This window comes from Lactuca virosa, chromosome 9, assembly GCF_052849685.1.
Source record: "Lactuca virosa cultivar CGN04683 chromosome 9, Lactuca_virosa_CGN04683_v6, whole genome shotgun sequence".
NCBI classification, from domain to species: domain Eukaryota; kingdom Viridiplantae; phylum Streptophyta; class Magnoliopsida; order Asterales; family Asteraceae; genus Lactuca; species Lactuca virosa.
This window is the reverse complement of record NC_136434.1, coordinates 9,076,436-9,093,866: the sequence shown is the minus strand read 5'-3', so window position 1 is coordinate 9,093,866 and position 17,431 is coordinate 9,076,436. Positions and strand designations below refer to the sequence as shown.

General features: G+C 33.2%; 2 protein-coding genes across 5 annotated transcripts; both read right to left on the bottom strand.

The window, feature by feature from the left end:
- Positions 1 to 6,254: 6,254 nt before the first annotated feature.
- LOC145135615 (Major facilitator superfamily protein) lies at positions 6,255 to 11,629 on the bottom strand. 2 transcript variants are annotated; one of them, XM_079069871.1, is made up of 17 exons: positions 11,549 to 11,629; positions 9,738 to 9,918; positions 9,577 to 9,639; positions 9,356 to 9,445; positions 9,213 to 9,272; positions 8,988 to 9,119; positions 8,824 to 8,899; positions 8,471 to 8,535; positions 8,234 to 8,326; positions 8,052 to 8,132; positions 7,712 to 7,796; positions 7,518 to 7,624; positions 7,141 to 7,200; positions 6,964 to 7,017; positions 6,807 to 6,866; positions 6,618 to 6,732; positions 6,255 to 6,511 (listed from the first exon to the last, which is right to left on the bottom strand). In XM_079069871.1, the coding sequence occupies exons 2-17, from the start codon at positions 9,891 to 9,893 to the stop codon at positions 6,396 to 6,398; spliced, it is 1,413 nt and encodes a 470-aa protein (XP_078925997.1). In that variant the 5' UTR covers positions 9,894 to 9,918; positions 11,549 to 11,629; the 3' UTR covers positions 6,255 to 6,395. The 2 variants fall into 2 exon arrangements, with proteins under 2 accessions (XP_078925997.1, XP_078925996.1); XM_079069870.1 differs by lacking the exon at positions 11,549 to 11,629 and having other exon boundaries at positions 9,738 to 9,998.
- On the bottom strand, positions 11,462 to 17,431 carry RKF3 (receptor-like kinase in in flowers 3). Of its 3 annotated transcripts, XM_079069868.1 has the most exons (4): positions 17,012 to 17,431; positions 14,614 to 14,720; positions 12,389 to 14,346; positions 11,462 to 11,639 (listed from the first exon to the last, which is right to left on the bottom strand). In XM_079069868.1, exon 3 carries the CDS (start codon positions 14,329 to 14,331, stop codon positions 12,403 to 12,405), a length of 1,929 nt encoding a protein of 642 aa, XP_078925994.1. In that variant the 5' UTR covers positions 14,332 to 14,346; positions 14,614 to 14,720; positions 17,012 to 17,431; the 3' UTR covers positions 11,462 to 11,639; positions 12,389 to 12,402. The 3 variants fall into 3 exon arrangements, with proteins under 3 accessions (XP_078925994.1, XP_078925993.1, XP_078925995.1); XM_079069867.1 differs by lacking the exon at positions 11,462 to 11,639 and having other exon boundaries at positions 12,159 to 14,346; XM_079069869.1 differs by lacking the exon at positions 11,462 to 11,639 and having other exon boundaries at positions 12,159 to 14,346; positions 14,634 to 14,720.

The following is a 17,431-nucleotide window of genomic DNA, read 5'->3' as shown; positions in this document are numbered from 1 at the left end:
CCTAGCCCTATATATATATATATATATATATATATATATATATATATATATATATATATATATAGAGAGAGAGAGAGAGAGAGAGAGAGAGAGAGAGCTAGGTTCAGGTATTTAAACTAATTATTGTGTTATTGTATGCATAAATGTGGGCCAATCAAAATTAAACAAAAGATTAAATAATTAAATAATTAAATAAATAAATAAGGGTAATTTAGTAATATGATTAATAACTTCCAAAAATAATCCCTATAATCATGGTATTGACTTTTAACCTAATTTATCTAGGTTTATATCTAATTGACTTTTTCTAACCCTAAATTTATCCCATAAAACTAAAAACTTCTCTGTGAATCTTCTCAAGTGTATGCTTCTCATATGCAATTTGTTGCCTCTCTAAAAAGCTAAGTATGGGCACCCCTCCTACGCTTATGCTTGACCATAACGCCACCGACGAGTCTCCATGTTCTTCGTCAAATCGAGTTATCGGATCTGGTACTAATCTCGATTCATCCCGATTCAGGTTCCTCATTCCCGATTCAGATCTCAATGCTCGATAGGAACAGAAGAGAGAGCGAGGGGTAGTCGTCGATGGCGGCAGCGCTGACCACCAGAGAGGGAAACGACGGTCTTTCTGATTTTTCCCTCTTGATTCTTGTTCTATTTGACATCGATCCGGTGTGAATTGAAATCTCTAATCGAAATTTCAAGCATCAATTACCTTAAAAAAATCTGGATGCAATGTGGAGAAGCAGGTATGTGCAATTCGAAAACAAATTGTAGTGTGTAATAACTCAAATGGGATGACAACCCTTAAGATCATCTCATGATTTTTTTTAAATGTGCGTAGTAACTTAAACGGTGCATTACCACACCTAGCCACTTACACAAGCCCACATGAATCTAAAGTATTATCTTTTCAAAATTTGTGGAGCAGAAAATCCACAATAGTATCCCTTAGTCTATTGTATGGCAAGATCAAAAGAAAGACATTATTGTCTATATAAACACATTAAGTGAAATACATAAATACAAACAATATATCAAATTTACATTACACATACAAAGGAAGGGTAAAAAGGGAAAAGAGTAATTACCAATGAGCAAGAGGGGTAAAAAATGGTATCATTTCATATCAAATTTACTTCTTCTTATATGATAAAAATCAATTTGTTTCTGTAGATGATTCAATGGATGATATTGGTGAGATTCCAATTCTATTAGAATGGAATCACGAATTCCAATTCTATTGGAATGGAATCATGAATTCTAATTCTGTTGGAATGGAGTATGGATATTTTCTTACTAATTTATGCATGTTCTACAATTCTTGGTTATTGGTTTTGGTGCAATTCAAAAGTCCACATATTTTTCCAAAGGAATTTAGTTTTTTATTTTTCATTTGCTAATGCATTATTGGAATCTAAACTACAATTTGGTTTTGTTTTCACAGAAGTTGATGCTTGAAGAATGGACCACAAAGCTGAAAGTGATTCTAAGCAACATTATTCTTTTAAAATGTATTAGTGTCGTTGTTAGATTTTGATGTTTTCTTTCCCGTTTTGAAAGTTTTTTTAGTTTTATTCTTTAACAATAAATGAAATTCTTAACAATTGTTACCCGTACATTATAAGAAATAATGTATTTTTTGTTTTTATTCTTCAATTGATTGTTCAAGAATTTGTTATTCTACAAGAAGTTTTTAAAGTCATGATCAAGAAATAGGTTCAAGAATATTTTTATTATTTATGGTTCAATAATATTTTAATTTTTGAATATACTCATAAACATATTCTGTCAGAATGTCCGAATTAAAAGAATTATAATTCGTAAAATCGGATTTGTAAAATTAATAGAATCTATGATCCCTTAAAAAATGCAACTTTCCTCTATTAAATATATATTAATTGACTAAAATACCCTTGTAATTAATTTAGATGATATTTTTCAATTATATTTAATTCAATAATATATATTAATCACTTTCTTAAAATAAGTAAATTTGATTGGCCCACATTTATGCATACAATAACACAATAATTACTTTGAATAGAACAACCTAAGCATATATATATATATATATATATATATATATATATATATATATATATATATATATATATATATATATATATATATATATATCCCTTCCATTTACCCCCAACTCCTACCTTTATCCCCTCTTTCTCACCCACTCTCATCACCGACGCCCCCATTATCACTATCATCTTGAAGCTTGAAACCTGCAACAAGATTCAACCATATCAACCATCTTCTCCACAGATTACCCACCTCACGAAACCACATGTTCATCACCATCACTTTGGCACCATTATCTTATTCTTCTTTAAATTCAATTGGTCATCTCTCTCACAGACCTCCAGTACCTCCTGTAACGACCACTAGTCATCACTAAAACCTCAAAAAGCGAACCCTAAACCTTCAGATCAAACCCAAATCTTCTCCATAGACGACAAAGACAGAGAGGGGATCACACTCCAGGTGGTGTTTTAGATGGTTTTCAAGGGCTGGTTTGGTGGCGGTTCTAGGTGGTTTTGGTGAAGGTAAAGTTCAGAAACTTGGGAGATGGACATGGTTGGCTTCGAGGGTGGTATAAGGCAAGTAGTAGTTGTTGTTTGGAGGTAATGAACAGATTCAAATGGGGCAGGTTGTATGAAGGTGGTTCTGACTAAGGTGGGTTTTCCGGTTGTGAAGGTAAGGTTTGAAGTGGGTGTTGGTTGCGGTTTGAGACGGTGAATAGAGGTGTGACAAGGGTGTTATGATGGTGGTGTAACCCAGCAAAGGAGGAAGTAAGAAGCTGGTGGTGGGTTTTAAAGTGGAATAAGGTGTTTGATTGAGGAAGAAAGGTGGAATTGGGAAGGTGGCGATGGAAGTATGGGGTTTGAGACATGCAGGTGATGTTCATCTTTGATAATTTGTTTCTAGTTTCCTTTTTTTTCTAATACAAACAAAGAAGGAAAATTTCATATTTTATCTCTACAAATTACACACTGCTATCTTCGATAATCTAGTAGATGGTTTTGTGAATAGGGGAGGCTACAAACAGAACACATAAAAAGTGGCCAAATTTTGACTTCAAGGGGTGTGCTCCGGTGGTGGTTGTCCAGAAATGGTGGTCGGTGGTTCTTGAATAATTAACAGAAGAAGGGAAAAAGAGATTGTGGGTGGGGATGTTAGGGTTAGGTATGGAATGGGGCCCTATTGTTTTTTCTTTTATTTTTAAATTAATAATAATTATTATAACATTAAATTAAATGGAAAAGAAATACAAAAGGTCATAATAGTCATTTTAGGTCTCATAAGGGTTGAAGTGTGCAAATTTAAACTAACGAGGGATGAAGCTTGCAATTATTAACCAAACGAGGGACGATCCGAGTTAATTTTTGAAAATAGGGACTAAACATTCGTTTTGGCATGTGCACGATGGACGATTAGTGTAATTTACCCTAAAATGAATAAAAACATATAATCAAGAGAAATCTACTAAAAAATATTTATGTTCAGGCCTCATAATCGATTTAGTCATTATTTTTTTAGTCAATTAAGTTCCAAAAACAGGAAATAATATTTATTTTTACCCTTTTACCTGGTCAACAGGTTATCTAACTTTCAAAAATTACACTTTTGGCCCAAATTTTAAATTTTATAACAAATTTTGTCCAAAATTTACACTTTTGGCTTAGACAGTTCTTTCGCTGAGCACAAGAGAATAAAGAGGCATTTTTATCATTTCAAATCGATATTCTTATCGAAGAGATGTTAAAGTTTATTACAAATTTGGTCCAAAATTTATAATTTTGATCTAGATTTCAAAATTTTGATACAAATTAAACCTAAATTTAGTGTTTTTTTACATTTTTTTTTTCAAAATATTTTTCAAATATGTTTTTTTTGCTTTAAAAAACCATATTTATACAAAAAAACATATTTTCTCATAAAAAAACCTTCTTTTTTCTATATAAAAACTTTTGTTTAAAACATTTTTATATGTGAAATACCTATTTATAAAATTAGGTATTTATTAATTGTATAGATATACATACAATTCTAATTTTATAAAAAAAATATATACAAACACGTATTTAATAAAAAAAATATACAAATACCTATTTTATAATAAATGTATTTGTATACAAACATATTTTCATAAAAGAAATATATACAAACACGTATTTATAAAAAAAATGTTTACAAATACGTATTTCATAGTAAAAATATTTGTATATATTTATGTGTTTATATGCACAGAAATAGGTGTTTGTATAAATATTTTTATAAAAATGTATTTGTATATATTTTTTATAAACACCTATTTTATAATAAATGAATTTGTATAACAACACGTTTTTATAAAAAAAAAATGTATACAAAGACGTGTTTTATAAAAATATATACAAACACGTTTTTATAAAAAAATATATATACAAACACGTTTTTATAAATTAATGTATATAAACACTTATTTCATAGTAAATGTATTTGTATATATTAATGTTTTATATGCACACAAATAGGTTCTTGTATATATATTTTTTAGAAAAACGTATTTATATATATATTTTTTTGTAAACACTTGTTTTATAATAAATATATTTATATACAAGCACGTTTTTCATAAAAAGAATGTATACAAACTGGTGTTTTATAAAAACATATACAAACACATTTTTATACAAAAAAAATATATATAAAACACCTATTTATGTGCATATAAATACATAGATATATACAAAAATGTTTACTATGAAATATGTGTTTGTATATATATTTTTATAAAAACGTGTGTATATATATATATATATATATATATATATATATATATATATATATATATATATATATATATATATATATATATATAGGGTGAGGTTCAATAGAGAACCATAATTAACCAAGGAACTAAGCAACCAATCTTGTTTTCAACTTTTAGAACTTATTTTGTATACAAAAAATAAAAAATACAGAATGTCATAACTTTTTATCCTTTTTCCAATGATATCAAATTCGATAAAAAAAATTTTTTTTTCGTCAAATTCACAATGTGAATCTAAATTCACACAGTGAATCCGAAAATTATATTTAACATTCACAATGTTAAGTTATTAATTTAGATATATATATTTTTTTCGAAAAAGAATAAGCTCTAGAACTTAAAAAAAAAAAGATTTGGTTCCTTGGAGAACCAATAATTATGGTTCTCTATTGAACTTTTCCATATATATATATATATATATATATATATATATATATATATATATATATATATATATATATATATATATATATGCATTTATTATAAAATAGGTTCGTATACAGTTTTTTTATAAAATACGTGTTTGTATTCATTTTTTTATAAAAACGGATTACATTTATTTATATATTTAATAAAGATCTAATTTTATAAATAGGTATTTCACATAAAAAAATGTTTAAAAAAATGTTTTTTTATAGAAAAAAGAACGTTTTTTATAGAAAAAAGAACGTTTTTTATGTGAATTTTTTTTTTGTGGAAATATGATTTTATAAAGCAAAAAAATAACATATTTTGAAAAAAATAATGTAAAAAAACTAAATTAGGTTGAATTTGTAACAAAATTTTGAAATCTAGGCCAAAAGTGTAAATTTTGGACCAAATGGATCAAATTTATAATAAAATTTAAAATCTAGGCCAAAAATGTAAATTTTGGACAAAATTTGTTGTATAATTTTATATTTAGGCCAAAAGTATAATTTTTGAAAGTTGGATGACCTTGTTAACCGGGTAAAATGGTCAAAATGAATACTATTTCCGGCTTTTGGGACTTAATTGAATAAAAAAAAATAATGACTAAATCGATTATGAAATCTAAATAAAAATTAAAAGAATACATAAATGGTCTCTGTTGTTTGGTAAAAAAAAAACACAATTACAGAAATGATCTGTAAGGGTAAATTTGTGATCTTAAAAAAGCGAACAGTCAAGTTGTTAAATTTATTGAAATAGGAATCAAAACCGCATAAGATATCTAAAATTAGACCATTGATGCACCATCAAACATTTTTGAACCAAAAACATATATTTTTTACTAGAAAACCATTTTCGTAATTTTTTCTTATATTATACATATCACTGCAGGTTGGGTGTCTCATGGATTGCTCTTACCAAAGTCTCAAAATACACTCCTAAATTTCGTGGACTCGTGCTTCGCCTAATTCCTAGATAATCAAATATGTATGGTCGCATTCAGATTGGGTGGTTCTTCTCAACATCTCCTTCACTTAATCACCCGTTAAAGGTAGAAAAATTCAAAAACTTAAAAACCAAAAAAATAAATAAAAGAAAGAAACAAAAGCGCTGTGAACCAGCAAGTCAGAACGAGGTCGATTTTATGTCGCTTCTAGCCATTAATGGCAGCTTGTATCTGCTCCAATGTTCTTCCTTTTGTTTCAGGTACCATCTTTATCACAAACACAATCGCACACGCATTTATCGCGGCGTAAATGATGAATGTCCCTATAAAAGCAATCACACAAGAAAACACATCAATCACACCTGAAAACGTGGTGTTATGTATATAACTGACTTAATTGGTATCGTGTATATTGTGGCGTAAACTTACCGTATGAACTCCAGCTCAAGAGAAAGTTGAAGGTAAATGAGATTGCCCACGCACCAAACCAGTTTACCAGAGTCGCAAGGCTTCCAGCCGCTCCTTTTATATTGATCGGGAATATCTGGATACAAATTAGCAAGAGTTGTTATTTCCATGGACATGGAATTAATTTAGATATGTGAAAATTAATGGTACCTCCGACATTATAACCCATGGAATTGCTCCCATTCCAGCTGAAAATGACCCAATATATAACTGTGTGTACGTGTTCAAGAAAACTATTTTAGAGCTCGTATATCAAATTAATAGTTAGTTTTGGTTTTTCAGATATATAGCCTTAGTTTCAAGTTACCAGTATGCCGGTAACAGCAAGTGCAGGTACTGCTGATAGTCCAATTTCATAAGTCTGGCAGAACAAGATGAAGACGTTATACAATTGAACATTATAATTAATTAAGGACTGAAAAATGTTCATTACAAAATGAATAATGAAAAAAATGTTATAAATGAATGAAATGTCAAATGTTACCTTCAAGTAGAAGGAAAGCGCCGTTAATAGACATCCCATAACCAATCCCACTGCCGAAACCTAAAAAAATATAGTTTTACCTTAAAACGGATCATGGTTGATGGTAGTGCAACCCACCGAACATGACACATTGGGCCTATTTAGTGGACCAGTCCAGTTAAAGCCTGGTCTAGGTTGGTCTGTAAAAGACCTGATGATCTGGTCTGGATCAGCCACATGAGTGTTCCGACCGACCTTTATCCGGTTTAGTTGGGTCATATCTACTCCATTTTTTTTCATTTAATTAACTACAAAAACTAGAATGTCTTGAATAGTATGCAACACATGAAATTAAAAGGGTCAATAATGGTTACTATGTCGAATGTGTTTTGGTTTACCAATAAAAGTGGCTTTCTACCGGCTTTATCTACAAACAGTGCATTTAGCGCAGTAATAACGATCTGTAACAACGCATAGATTATTGTACCAAGATCCGCAGGAAATCCTAAAAAGCAAACAAAGTACAGTACGTAAGCTATCCCTCTGTATTGAAGGATAAATTAAAGTTGAATGCGGCAATGTATATACATACCTGCAGACTCGAAAATGCTGCTCGTGTAGAAACAAATACCATTGATTCCCCCAAATTGTTGGCAAACCATTAGCCCGACTCCTATCTTCAATTCACATCACAAGACAAAAAACAGTAAACTTAATTAATTGTATGTAAGGCTGAGCATTGGGTCTGGCTAAGAACCGGCTACTTCAGGCCGTGAACCAATCTTGCTGGGGCCAGTTCCGGTGGAACCAAGTCCGGTTGCAATTTTCTACTTTTAGGACTCGATACCAGGACTATATATATATATATATATATATATATATATATATATATATATATATATATGTTTTGGCAACAAGATGCATGAGCTTACAATGACAGATCGCAAGTATCTTTTCTGGAATAGATCCAATAGTTTGGCTTTCGGAAGCTTTTCAAGTGTTTCTATATAATCCTGTATTAAAATTACGTTGAATGGGTTCAAATGCCTTATAACAAAACTCGTAGGGGGGAAAGTGGAAACGGGTGAAAGGTACAAATTTATGAAACACGAACCTGGATTTCAGCGGCTTCTTCGGATATATCGGCATCTTTCCCCCTAAGTTTCCTAAGTGCAGCCTGAAACTCTTTATGGTTCCCTGTTTTAGCCTGCACGTTTGTCAAACATTGTTTTGCATATATGTTGATCCTTTTTACAAGTAAGGCAACTTCATTTTGATATCCGAATTTTTGAATTAGGATATATGCATGCATGGTATGAATTATGAAAAACAAGCAGATGGAAGATCTTACCAGCCATCTTGGAGACTCGGGTATGAAAAACAATCCCGTCACCAAAACAATGCATGGAACAACTCCTGCAATCATACAATTTCACGGTTCAAGGAGTAACAAAATCATGACTAGTGACCTTTGGCTCATCTGGTACTCGGTCCAAATACCAGGAATTCGTCCAGACTGGTTCTGGATTATAGGATCCGGTTAATTAGGCTTCAAGAACCAGGTACCCAAATTTTACTAATTTTCTCACTTACAAATGTTATAATTTTGAAAGAGTAATATATAATTAAATAAACACAAAATGCAACACAATTTATACAAAATTGTGAGTAGTTAATAATAAATTAAATAGTTTGTGTTTTGACCTGTCAAGGCCAATATCCTCCATGGCGTCACGTTTCCAATCACAAATGAAAGCGACACGGCTGCAACGATCATAAGCTGGATACATGGTATATATTATATATAAAATACATCGCAAATTCAACATAAATTTATTTCATATGTTATATCAAATAGTGATCTCAACCTGATTGGCTGCTGTCAACGAGCCTCGTAGATCTTTTGGCGCGATTTCAGCTATAAACACGGGTACAACATACGAAAATACTCCCATCCCATATCCTGTTGCTAGTCTTCCGATATCCAAAGCCACGGGCCCCTATATATATATCGTAATAAAACAAACCTCTTATAATTAGTTTCATGCCATGCATAATTAATTACAATTTCAAAAGGACACGATTGTACGTACCTCAGCAAAGTAAATCGCTAGCCAACCCACTGAACAGAAAACACTCGATACCCTCAATGCCTGTATGTATACATGCATGGATCTCGGTTATGATTTTGTGCATTACATACAAGATTCGAGCCCCAAATTAAGCATGCACTTACCCCTTTTCGGCCAACAAAATCCGCTATTGGTCCACTTGTGATCGCCCCGATCATTGCACCAAATGTCAAGATTGATCCAAACAATGAGTACTGTAAAAAGCCATACTGTTAGATATGTGGAGTCCTTCAACATATATAGAGAAAGATATGATTTCAGCCGCAATCGGTCTCTATTAAAATTTAGAGATTATAACACGTGTGCTGAAACTGAACGTACTAACCTCAGCTAAGGACAGATTTAGATCTTCTGTGATGGCTGATTGAGTAGGCGACGAGTAACCCGCCTGAGAAATAAACAAACATAAACAGGAGTATACATAATTACAAGCAGTTTTAATTTATTATGGTTTTAGTGTGCGTATGGTGCAAATATAAAACTTACGCATGATCCAAAGGCGAAAGAGCCACAAACAGCAACGAAGGTGCTGAGATAAACCATGAAGTTGCTCTGCTTGATGCTTTCGTGTTTTTCATCAACAGTTTGAGCGACGAGTGGGGCTCGGATGTCATCTTGATTCAGGGTCTCGGTATTCGCCATATCAAAATTGTGAAGAAACTAGGATCTAAAATGAAAGCTCTTTAGTTATGTTAGATATATATGTATTCAACTAGTTGCATTTATATATGAAAGTGAAGCAAAATAACACAAACTGTTCTTTATTTTTTGAGAGGAATATTATGGACAGCTCGATTAAAAACAAGTTTGTTTGTAGTGTTTAAAGATTAGATCGATGGATGTTTTTAAATTTGCACATGGGTTGTTCTTTCTTGGTATCTTGTGTGCATCAATATAATGGCAGTTATCTGGACCTATTGTGAAGTACTGCATGCCACCATCTCAAACTATATAGCGACAGATTTGGAGTTTCGAGTTTCAACCAATGGCTTTTTCCTTTTAGACGGATTACCATTGCACAAAACTTATTTTGTTTTTAGTACATCATAAAGTTTAATAGATTAGTTCAATTATATACAACATTTATTTTCCCTATTAAACTCTTCAATAGTCATTCCACTTCATACATTAAATGTCAACCGCAGAAATGAGGATGTTGAGGTGCTCATTCGGTAAAACTTTGCTCGACAGCATACCAAACTCGGAGTTCTTTAGGAGTTGCACCAATTTCTGAAAAATTAAGAGAAGGTAGACTTCGGTGGTTTCGTCATATATATCCATAGGAGGCTTCCAACGGCAACAATTACGAGGGTGGAGACAGTGGAGAGTTCAAAGAGGAGAGGACGACCTCAAAGGAAGTGGAAAGATAGTGTTAGGCTAGATATGAAGGAGTTAGGTCTTTCAGAAGACAATACCTCAGACAAGAGTATTTGGAGACTTAGTACTAGGGTAGTCGAGTAGACTGGGATCCTTTATTATATTTATTTTGTTCTAGTTTGTGTTTTATGTATCGTATTGTACCGGTATTCTTGTATTTGCTTATTGTCTTATTGTCGGTATTAGCTTTCTTCGGTTATATATGTTGAAACTTTGTTCTCTTGTTTTTTTTTTTTTTTTTCTATTTGATGCATTTGCTCACCAACTCTTTGGCGTTTGGTGTTTGATGTTGTTTGTTAATAGGTAGGGTTTTTATGTGTCGAAGGTCATATATGTGATATATGTGAAGCAAGTTGTTTTTTCATTGACAATTTGGTCTTTATACATACATATGTTTATATGAGTAATACTCATTCATTTGAAGAAATAGATTATTACTTTTACATTATAGTTTTTATAAATATATATATAATAAGAACTATATTTTTTTCCCAAAATACAAATAAAAGTATTTAAGTCAAGCCAATTATAAAGCTTATTTATTATGTCAAATGTTGCTCTAAAAAACATTATTAATGTCAAACCAATAAAAAATATCTTAAAAAACATTTTCTAACACGTTTTTTAATAATTAAACATTTATTATAATTGTTTGAAATATTATTTATTCCTTTCTATTAGGCAAAATAAATAGTTTTCTCATAAAATTGTTTCAACAAAATATTCCATTTTTCGCATTCTTCATCATATCAACCACTAATCTATTGTTTAGACGAATTTATTTTGATTATTAAGTTTTTTTAAGTTAATTTAAAGTTTTTGGAATAAAAATATTAGGTTTCCAAAGATCTCGAAAGGGATTAGTTGGTAATTTGCAAGTTGTGTTATGTTGTCGTCATGGCTAATACAAGACCCTTTACCTTTAAAATATAAAGTATCTATACACAATTTGCATAGATTTTTGTCATTTTCATTAGTTTAATACTTTTTTAGATCTCAAGTTTTGCAGGCCTGCAAAAAATATATATTAAAAGGTTAGTATGATTATAGATAATGTGACAAACAAATGTGCTACTTCGTCTCATAATATATCATTATTTTAACATGTAATTTATAATATATTGTTATTAATGAGTGTTGATGTTGATATAAGATATTTGTAGTTGAACACTTCTCTAATGACATGTCACTATTGAACAAGTGTTAGAACAAACGAATGAACAAAACAGGAAAGTACATTGCCTTAATATATTAAGATAAAAAAAGTACAATGTATCTAATAGGAATAAGATTATGCATCAAATACATTGATGTGCTCAACAATTTGTTTGAAAAATGTATTATGAAAACGAAATGCCATAAGATTCAACAAAGTATGTCCAAGAATTGTTGTAGTTTGATCAAGTGTTGACACTCAATATATTTCAATTTAGGACAAATTCCCCTACTTTATGCAAAAATAGCAACATGTTCTAGTTTGCACCCATAGGTAAATGTATTTAGTGTGCTCCTTTGCAAAGAAACCAAGTATGATAAATAAATAAATAAATAAAGTTGTTTGTTCTTTTACTTTTACAAATTGTAACGAATCGAAGTGGAAATTTCCTTCAAAGACACGATAAATGACATCAAATCGGGTTTCCTCTGTTTACAAAATCCTACTTTACAACATAATATACAAGTCTATGATTCAAACTCATAGCTTAACCACATAAGGATTCGAGTGGGAAAAAAAAAAGAATAAAATCATGTAACAGTACCTGTATGAGGTGTGCTATCTGCCACCCGAAAGACGGGCTCCTTCGTGCTGCTCCCTCTTGGTGGAAAATTGTCCATCTATCTCAAACGACTGATACCCTCTAGGAGTAGACAAACGACCCGATCCACTACTACTAACAGATTTCTCGATATCCTCGATTCCGGCTATAAGCGGAATCGGCCTTTCCGGTATTGAAGGAACTGGTAAATCCGTGTCTAACATCTTCAACACCTGATCCATTGTAGGCCGAGCATATAACTGAGGATGAGATGCAAGAACTGCCGCCAACACATACTTCTCCATGATTTCAGGTGAACCACATTCCGGCATACTATCATCGATTACCTCTAAAGGTGTACCTTTTCGCACCATTGACCAAGCCCAATCAGCTAGAAGAACCGGTTGACCATCACCATCCCCAACCCCAATAAGAGCCTTTTTACCACTTAAGAGCTCCAAAAGCACCACCCCAAAGCTATAAACATCACTTCTTTCGGTCAGTTGCCCGTATAACGCGTACTCCGGGGCAACATACCCCATTGTTCCGGCCACCCTGGTGCTCAAATGTGTGGCTCCTTCGGGTGCGAATTTAGCTAGCCCAAAATCAGCAACTTTAGCCTCAAAATTTTCATCCAAGAGTATGTTACTAGCTTTGATGTCTCTGTGAATGATTGCAGGTTGTGCTCCGTAGTGAAGATAGGCCAATCCACGAGCTGTACCCAAAGCGATTTTTCTACGGATCGGCCAACTGAGGTTGGCTCGTGATGAATACTCCCCGAAAAGATGATCATGGAGGCTGCCATTTTTAACCAAATCACAAACGATGATCCGTTGATGACCTTCATATGAAGTGGTGGCGGTGCAGTATCCTCTCAAACCCACAAGATTTACATGGCGGACGCTCGCGATTACTTCCACTTCGTGTGTGAAACTTGCATCGCCAGCAGCCGAACAGTTCTTGAATCGTTTCAATGCGACTTCGGTATCATCAGGTAAAACACCTTTGTATACGTTTCCGTAACCTCCTCTTCCAATTATGTTATCTCTCGAGAAGTTTCTAGTGGCTTCTTTGATATCTTCGATGGTGTATCTGGTTAGCGTTGTGCTTCCGGTAATCGAGTCCAAAGCAGAGACGGTATTGGAATCGTTTCTTGTTCTTCGATTCCTTTTGAGTTTTCTGTTCCGATAGAACAAAAATCCAATCGCAATTCCAAATAGAATGATTGCAACGATAACCACGACGATGACAATTATAAGTGTTTTGTTTTTCTTCTTGGATTTTGATAAAGCGATATCAAGGGAGAATAAGCAGGCTGCGGTACCTCTGTCGGTGGGGCCGAATGGATTAACGAAGGCAGCAGCGTAGATGAATGGATAAGCGCGGCAGTCCGTTAGGTTTCCGACGAAGTCGCCGTTAAGGTATGATGCCTGGAGAGTAGAAAGCGCGACGGTGCATGCTGAACAAGAGGAACCGGAGAGCGACTGGTTACAAGCTGAAATGACGGGGTTCAGTGATGATCTAGAAACATGGCTTTCGAATTCTCGACGGGTACTTATATTCATACAACCAGGGACGGCAATCCAGTTCGTTTGGAAGCGGCATGTTTGCCGCAGATCAAAATTGGGGAAAAAGTCATTAGCCAGGATTTGGTAAGACGCCCAACATGACTCCGCGGAGTTCAACGGCGGTACGAAAGAGTTTGTACGAAGAAGGTAATCAGCTTCGACCAACCGGAGACCTTGCTGAGCGTACCGGCAGGCGGTTGCAGGATCATCTGTAGTAGGGCGACGAGAGCCAGCGAGACGACGGAGTAAGTCAAAGTTCAGAGGACATGAAACGTTGCTGCTTTGTAGTAGAGTCCGCTGGTGGTGGTAGCTGGTGGAGAGTGGGAGTACGGCTAGAAAGAGAAAGGGTAGAAGTAGGTGCTGGTGGTGGATACCCATGGATTCAACTGTCACCTTCAAGTAGAACAAAAGCGCAGTTAATAGACATCCCATTGCTGAAACCTAAAAGAAAAATATTATAGTGGACTGGTCCGGTCAAGGTCGGTTTGGAAAAGACCTGGCAGCATAAGCATTCTTTATCCGGTTTGGTCGGGTCGTATCTGGTCCATTTTTTCATAAAATTGACAACAAAAACTAGAATGTCACGAATAGTTTGCAACATGAAATTAAAAGGTGCTTGTGTGACCAAATCAAATTTGTAGCTAAATGTGTTTTCGTTACCAATAAAAGTGGTTTTCTACCGGCTGTATCTACAAAGAGTGCATTTAGTGCGGTAATAACGATCTGTAACAACGCGTAGATTAGTGTTCCAAGATCCGCAGGAAATCCTGAAAAGCCAAAGTAAAAGGTATGTTATCGCTCTGTATTTCCGATCACAGCCTCCTATTGGCTGTTTTAGTCAATTATTTAGTTGATTTGTTTCCTATTTGAATTATTTTAAAATAATAAGAGATAAGAGATTTAGTGGAAGATAATATTTGTTTCCAGAATATATATATATATATATATATATATATATATATATATATATATATATAATCTAAATCTTAGGAGTATTTTCACTGTAAGATAAATATCATATTAATAGTAGTAAAGTAGTAATGAGTGTATCCTGCAAAGTGCTAGTAGTTCACTGTAAGATAAAACTTTTGTTTTATTTTTTCTAAAATGACTCAAATAAATTTGTATTTGGAAAATAGAGTTTAAGTAAAAACAAAGATTACTGAGACAAAGTAGTAAATATATCCAAGTGCATAGAGTTACCCCTGTGTGTAAAAGAATTAAAAGATCAAAGATAGTTGTATGCATTTAGAGTCTATACAATCTGAATAGCAAACTATTTGATTTTACAAGCTTTCTAGAAGTTCCCATTTGTTTATACCGTTCTCCATTAATGAAAATGTTACTTGATCAACTGAATTTGAGATGAACAAAACAATGGAAGTAAGAAATTTATCTTGGACAAACAACTAAGCATCGTACCATTCTCCATTAATGAAAATGGTAAATGATCAAAAAGGAATTTATGAACATTATATGAAAACTGAAGGTTCTTAACAAGTCCCATGTAGTGGTACATTCATACTAAAATCTGAAGAGTTTTTGCATTGAGTAAGTACTAGGATTGACAAACAACTAAGCAAATGCAGATTTTTGTTAGGTCATTTGACATTGCATAGTCTATTTTTGTCTTGTAAAGTGCAAGGATATGTATTCTAGGTGACTTTAGATGGATTCACACTGTGTATAGTCCATAATGAACCAAAGATGATGTTAGCAAATAATATTTCATCTATATGCTACAATTTCAGTAAAACCACAATTTTCATCAACGAGTAACATCGCCTAACAAATCGATCACCTCATGAATCCTTCGAGTCCAAAAAACCACAATTTCAAATTAAGGAAGGAAAAAAAATGAAGCAAAAACCTAATATCATCAGTTGTTCAGTAACTACTCATTGACACCTAGTTCCCGAGTTTACTAAAGGAAAGAAAAGAAAGGGAAGGAAAATATGGAGACAAAAGAAAGGGAGGGGAAGGAAAGGAATAACTACTTTCGTGTTCCCGAGTTCGAATGAAATGGAAGGAAGGCTAAAAAAAAAAGGTGTTCCCGAGTTAAAAGGAAGAGAAAGGAAAACAACTTTACAATTTTACCCTTACCTTTTTTTTTTCCCACCAAACTAACTAATCTTTTGAGGCTAAAAGTTTTATATATTATTGTTAATGATAACGAAAATCATTTTACTAAATAATCAAATAATTTAGTAAACTACAACGTGCATGTTCAGATGCTATTCATGCTAACAAAAAATGAGTATTTTCCAAGCTTCATGGTGAAAACGTAGATTAGGACAAATGACTACCAATAATCAAAAATGAGTATTTGCTGCTACTGGTCTATTTAAAAGTTTAGTGGAAAAGGACCATTCTACCCTTGGATGCCCTATAAAGCAATAAGGGCTCATAATGGTTCATTGCATTTATATGGACGACAACATGAATTTACTAGAAAGTTGAAACTGTTTGTATCTGGACTTGAATGAGAAAGTATTGTCAGCTCTCCATTTTGACCAAATAAGCAAAAAATTGGCAGATTTTTAACCAATCCAAAACAAAAGTTGAAACTGTTTGTATCTGGACTTGAATGAGAAAGTATTGTCAACTCTTGGGTTACAAATTGGTGAAAAAACAACGGGGGATTACCAAAAAAGATGAGTAGCATTCAGATTTTGATTTCTATATCAAGTTGATTCATAGTAACAACTCAAAGAATGCACCTTCATTTGGATTACTCTTGGAAATAATTCATAGAAGTAGATTATATATACTGGATAAACTGAAACCAATTTGAAGTCAATGTAACAGTAATCAAACAAATATTTATACCTAGTTCTGTAAAGTAATTCATAGAAATACATTATATATACCGGATAAAAAAGTTGTCGACAAATGCAAACTACCTTTTGTGTTGCCAAATTGAAAATTATAATTGAATATAAACCCACTAACAACCACCATTAATAATAACATTCAATTGATATATGATCCTATAACAGTAGATGATAAACGAAGAATAGAAGCTTGAGAAGAAAAACAGAAGAAAAATAAAACTTACCTTGTTGCAGAGACGAACCAGCGGCTTGGAAGATTGCGCAAAAAGCTACAACTCCTTGTAGTTGTATACGTGCTGTGTTATTTGATCTCGTTATATAGTTATTTTAGGGGTAATTATGTAATCCGAATATATATCAAGAGACGATTTTCTTCCTTCCAAATCCCCCAAATTTAGGAAGATTAGGAGAGAAGGGGGATGCGGAAGCGGCTGGAGGCCGGAGGAGGAGGCTTCGTCGGTGTCTTCGACTGGATGCCGGAGGATAAGGCTTTGTCGGCGTTGTCGATTGGAGACCGGAGGCGGAGGCGTCTTCGGCCGGAGGCGAAGGTGGAGTCAATGACTTCGTGTAGTTGATGTTGTCGTTCGTATTAGCAGAAAAGTGAAGCCGATCTACAGGGGCAAAATGGGAACATTAGATCCAAT

Excerpts from the sequence above, each read along its gene's own strand:
- RKF3 (XM_079069868.1), bottom strand. The coding sequence starts at position 14,331 with ATGGGTATCCACCACCAGCACCTACTTCTACCCTTTCTCTTTCTAGCC.
- LOC145135615 (XM_079069871.1), bottom strand. The coding sequence starts at position 9,893 with ATGGCGAATACCGAGACCCTGAATCAAGATGACATCCGAGCCCCACTC. Across the intron at positions 7,201-7,517 it reads GTAGAAAGCCACTTTTATTG|GTTTCGGCAGTGGGATTGGT; the intron begins GTAAACCAAAAC and ends ATATTTTTTTAG. Across the intron at positions 6,867-6,963 it reads TTGCTGTTACCGGCATACTG|TTATATATTGGGTCATTTTC; the intron begins GTAACTTGAAAC and ends ACGTACACACAG.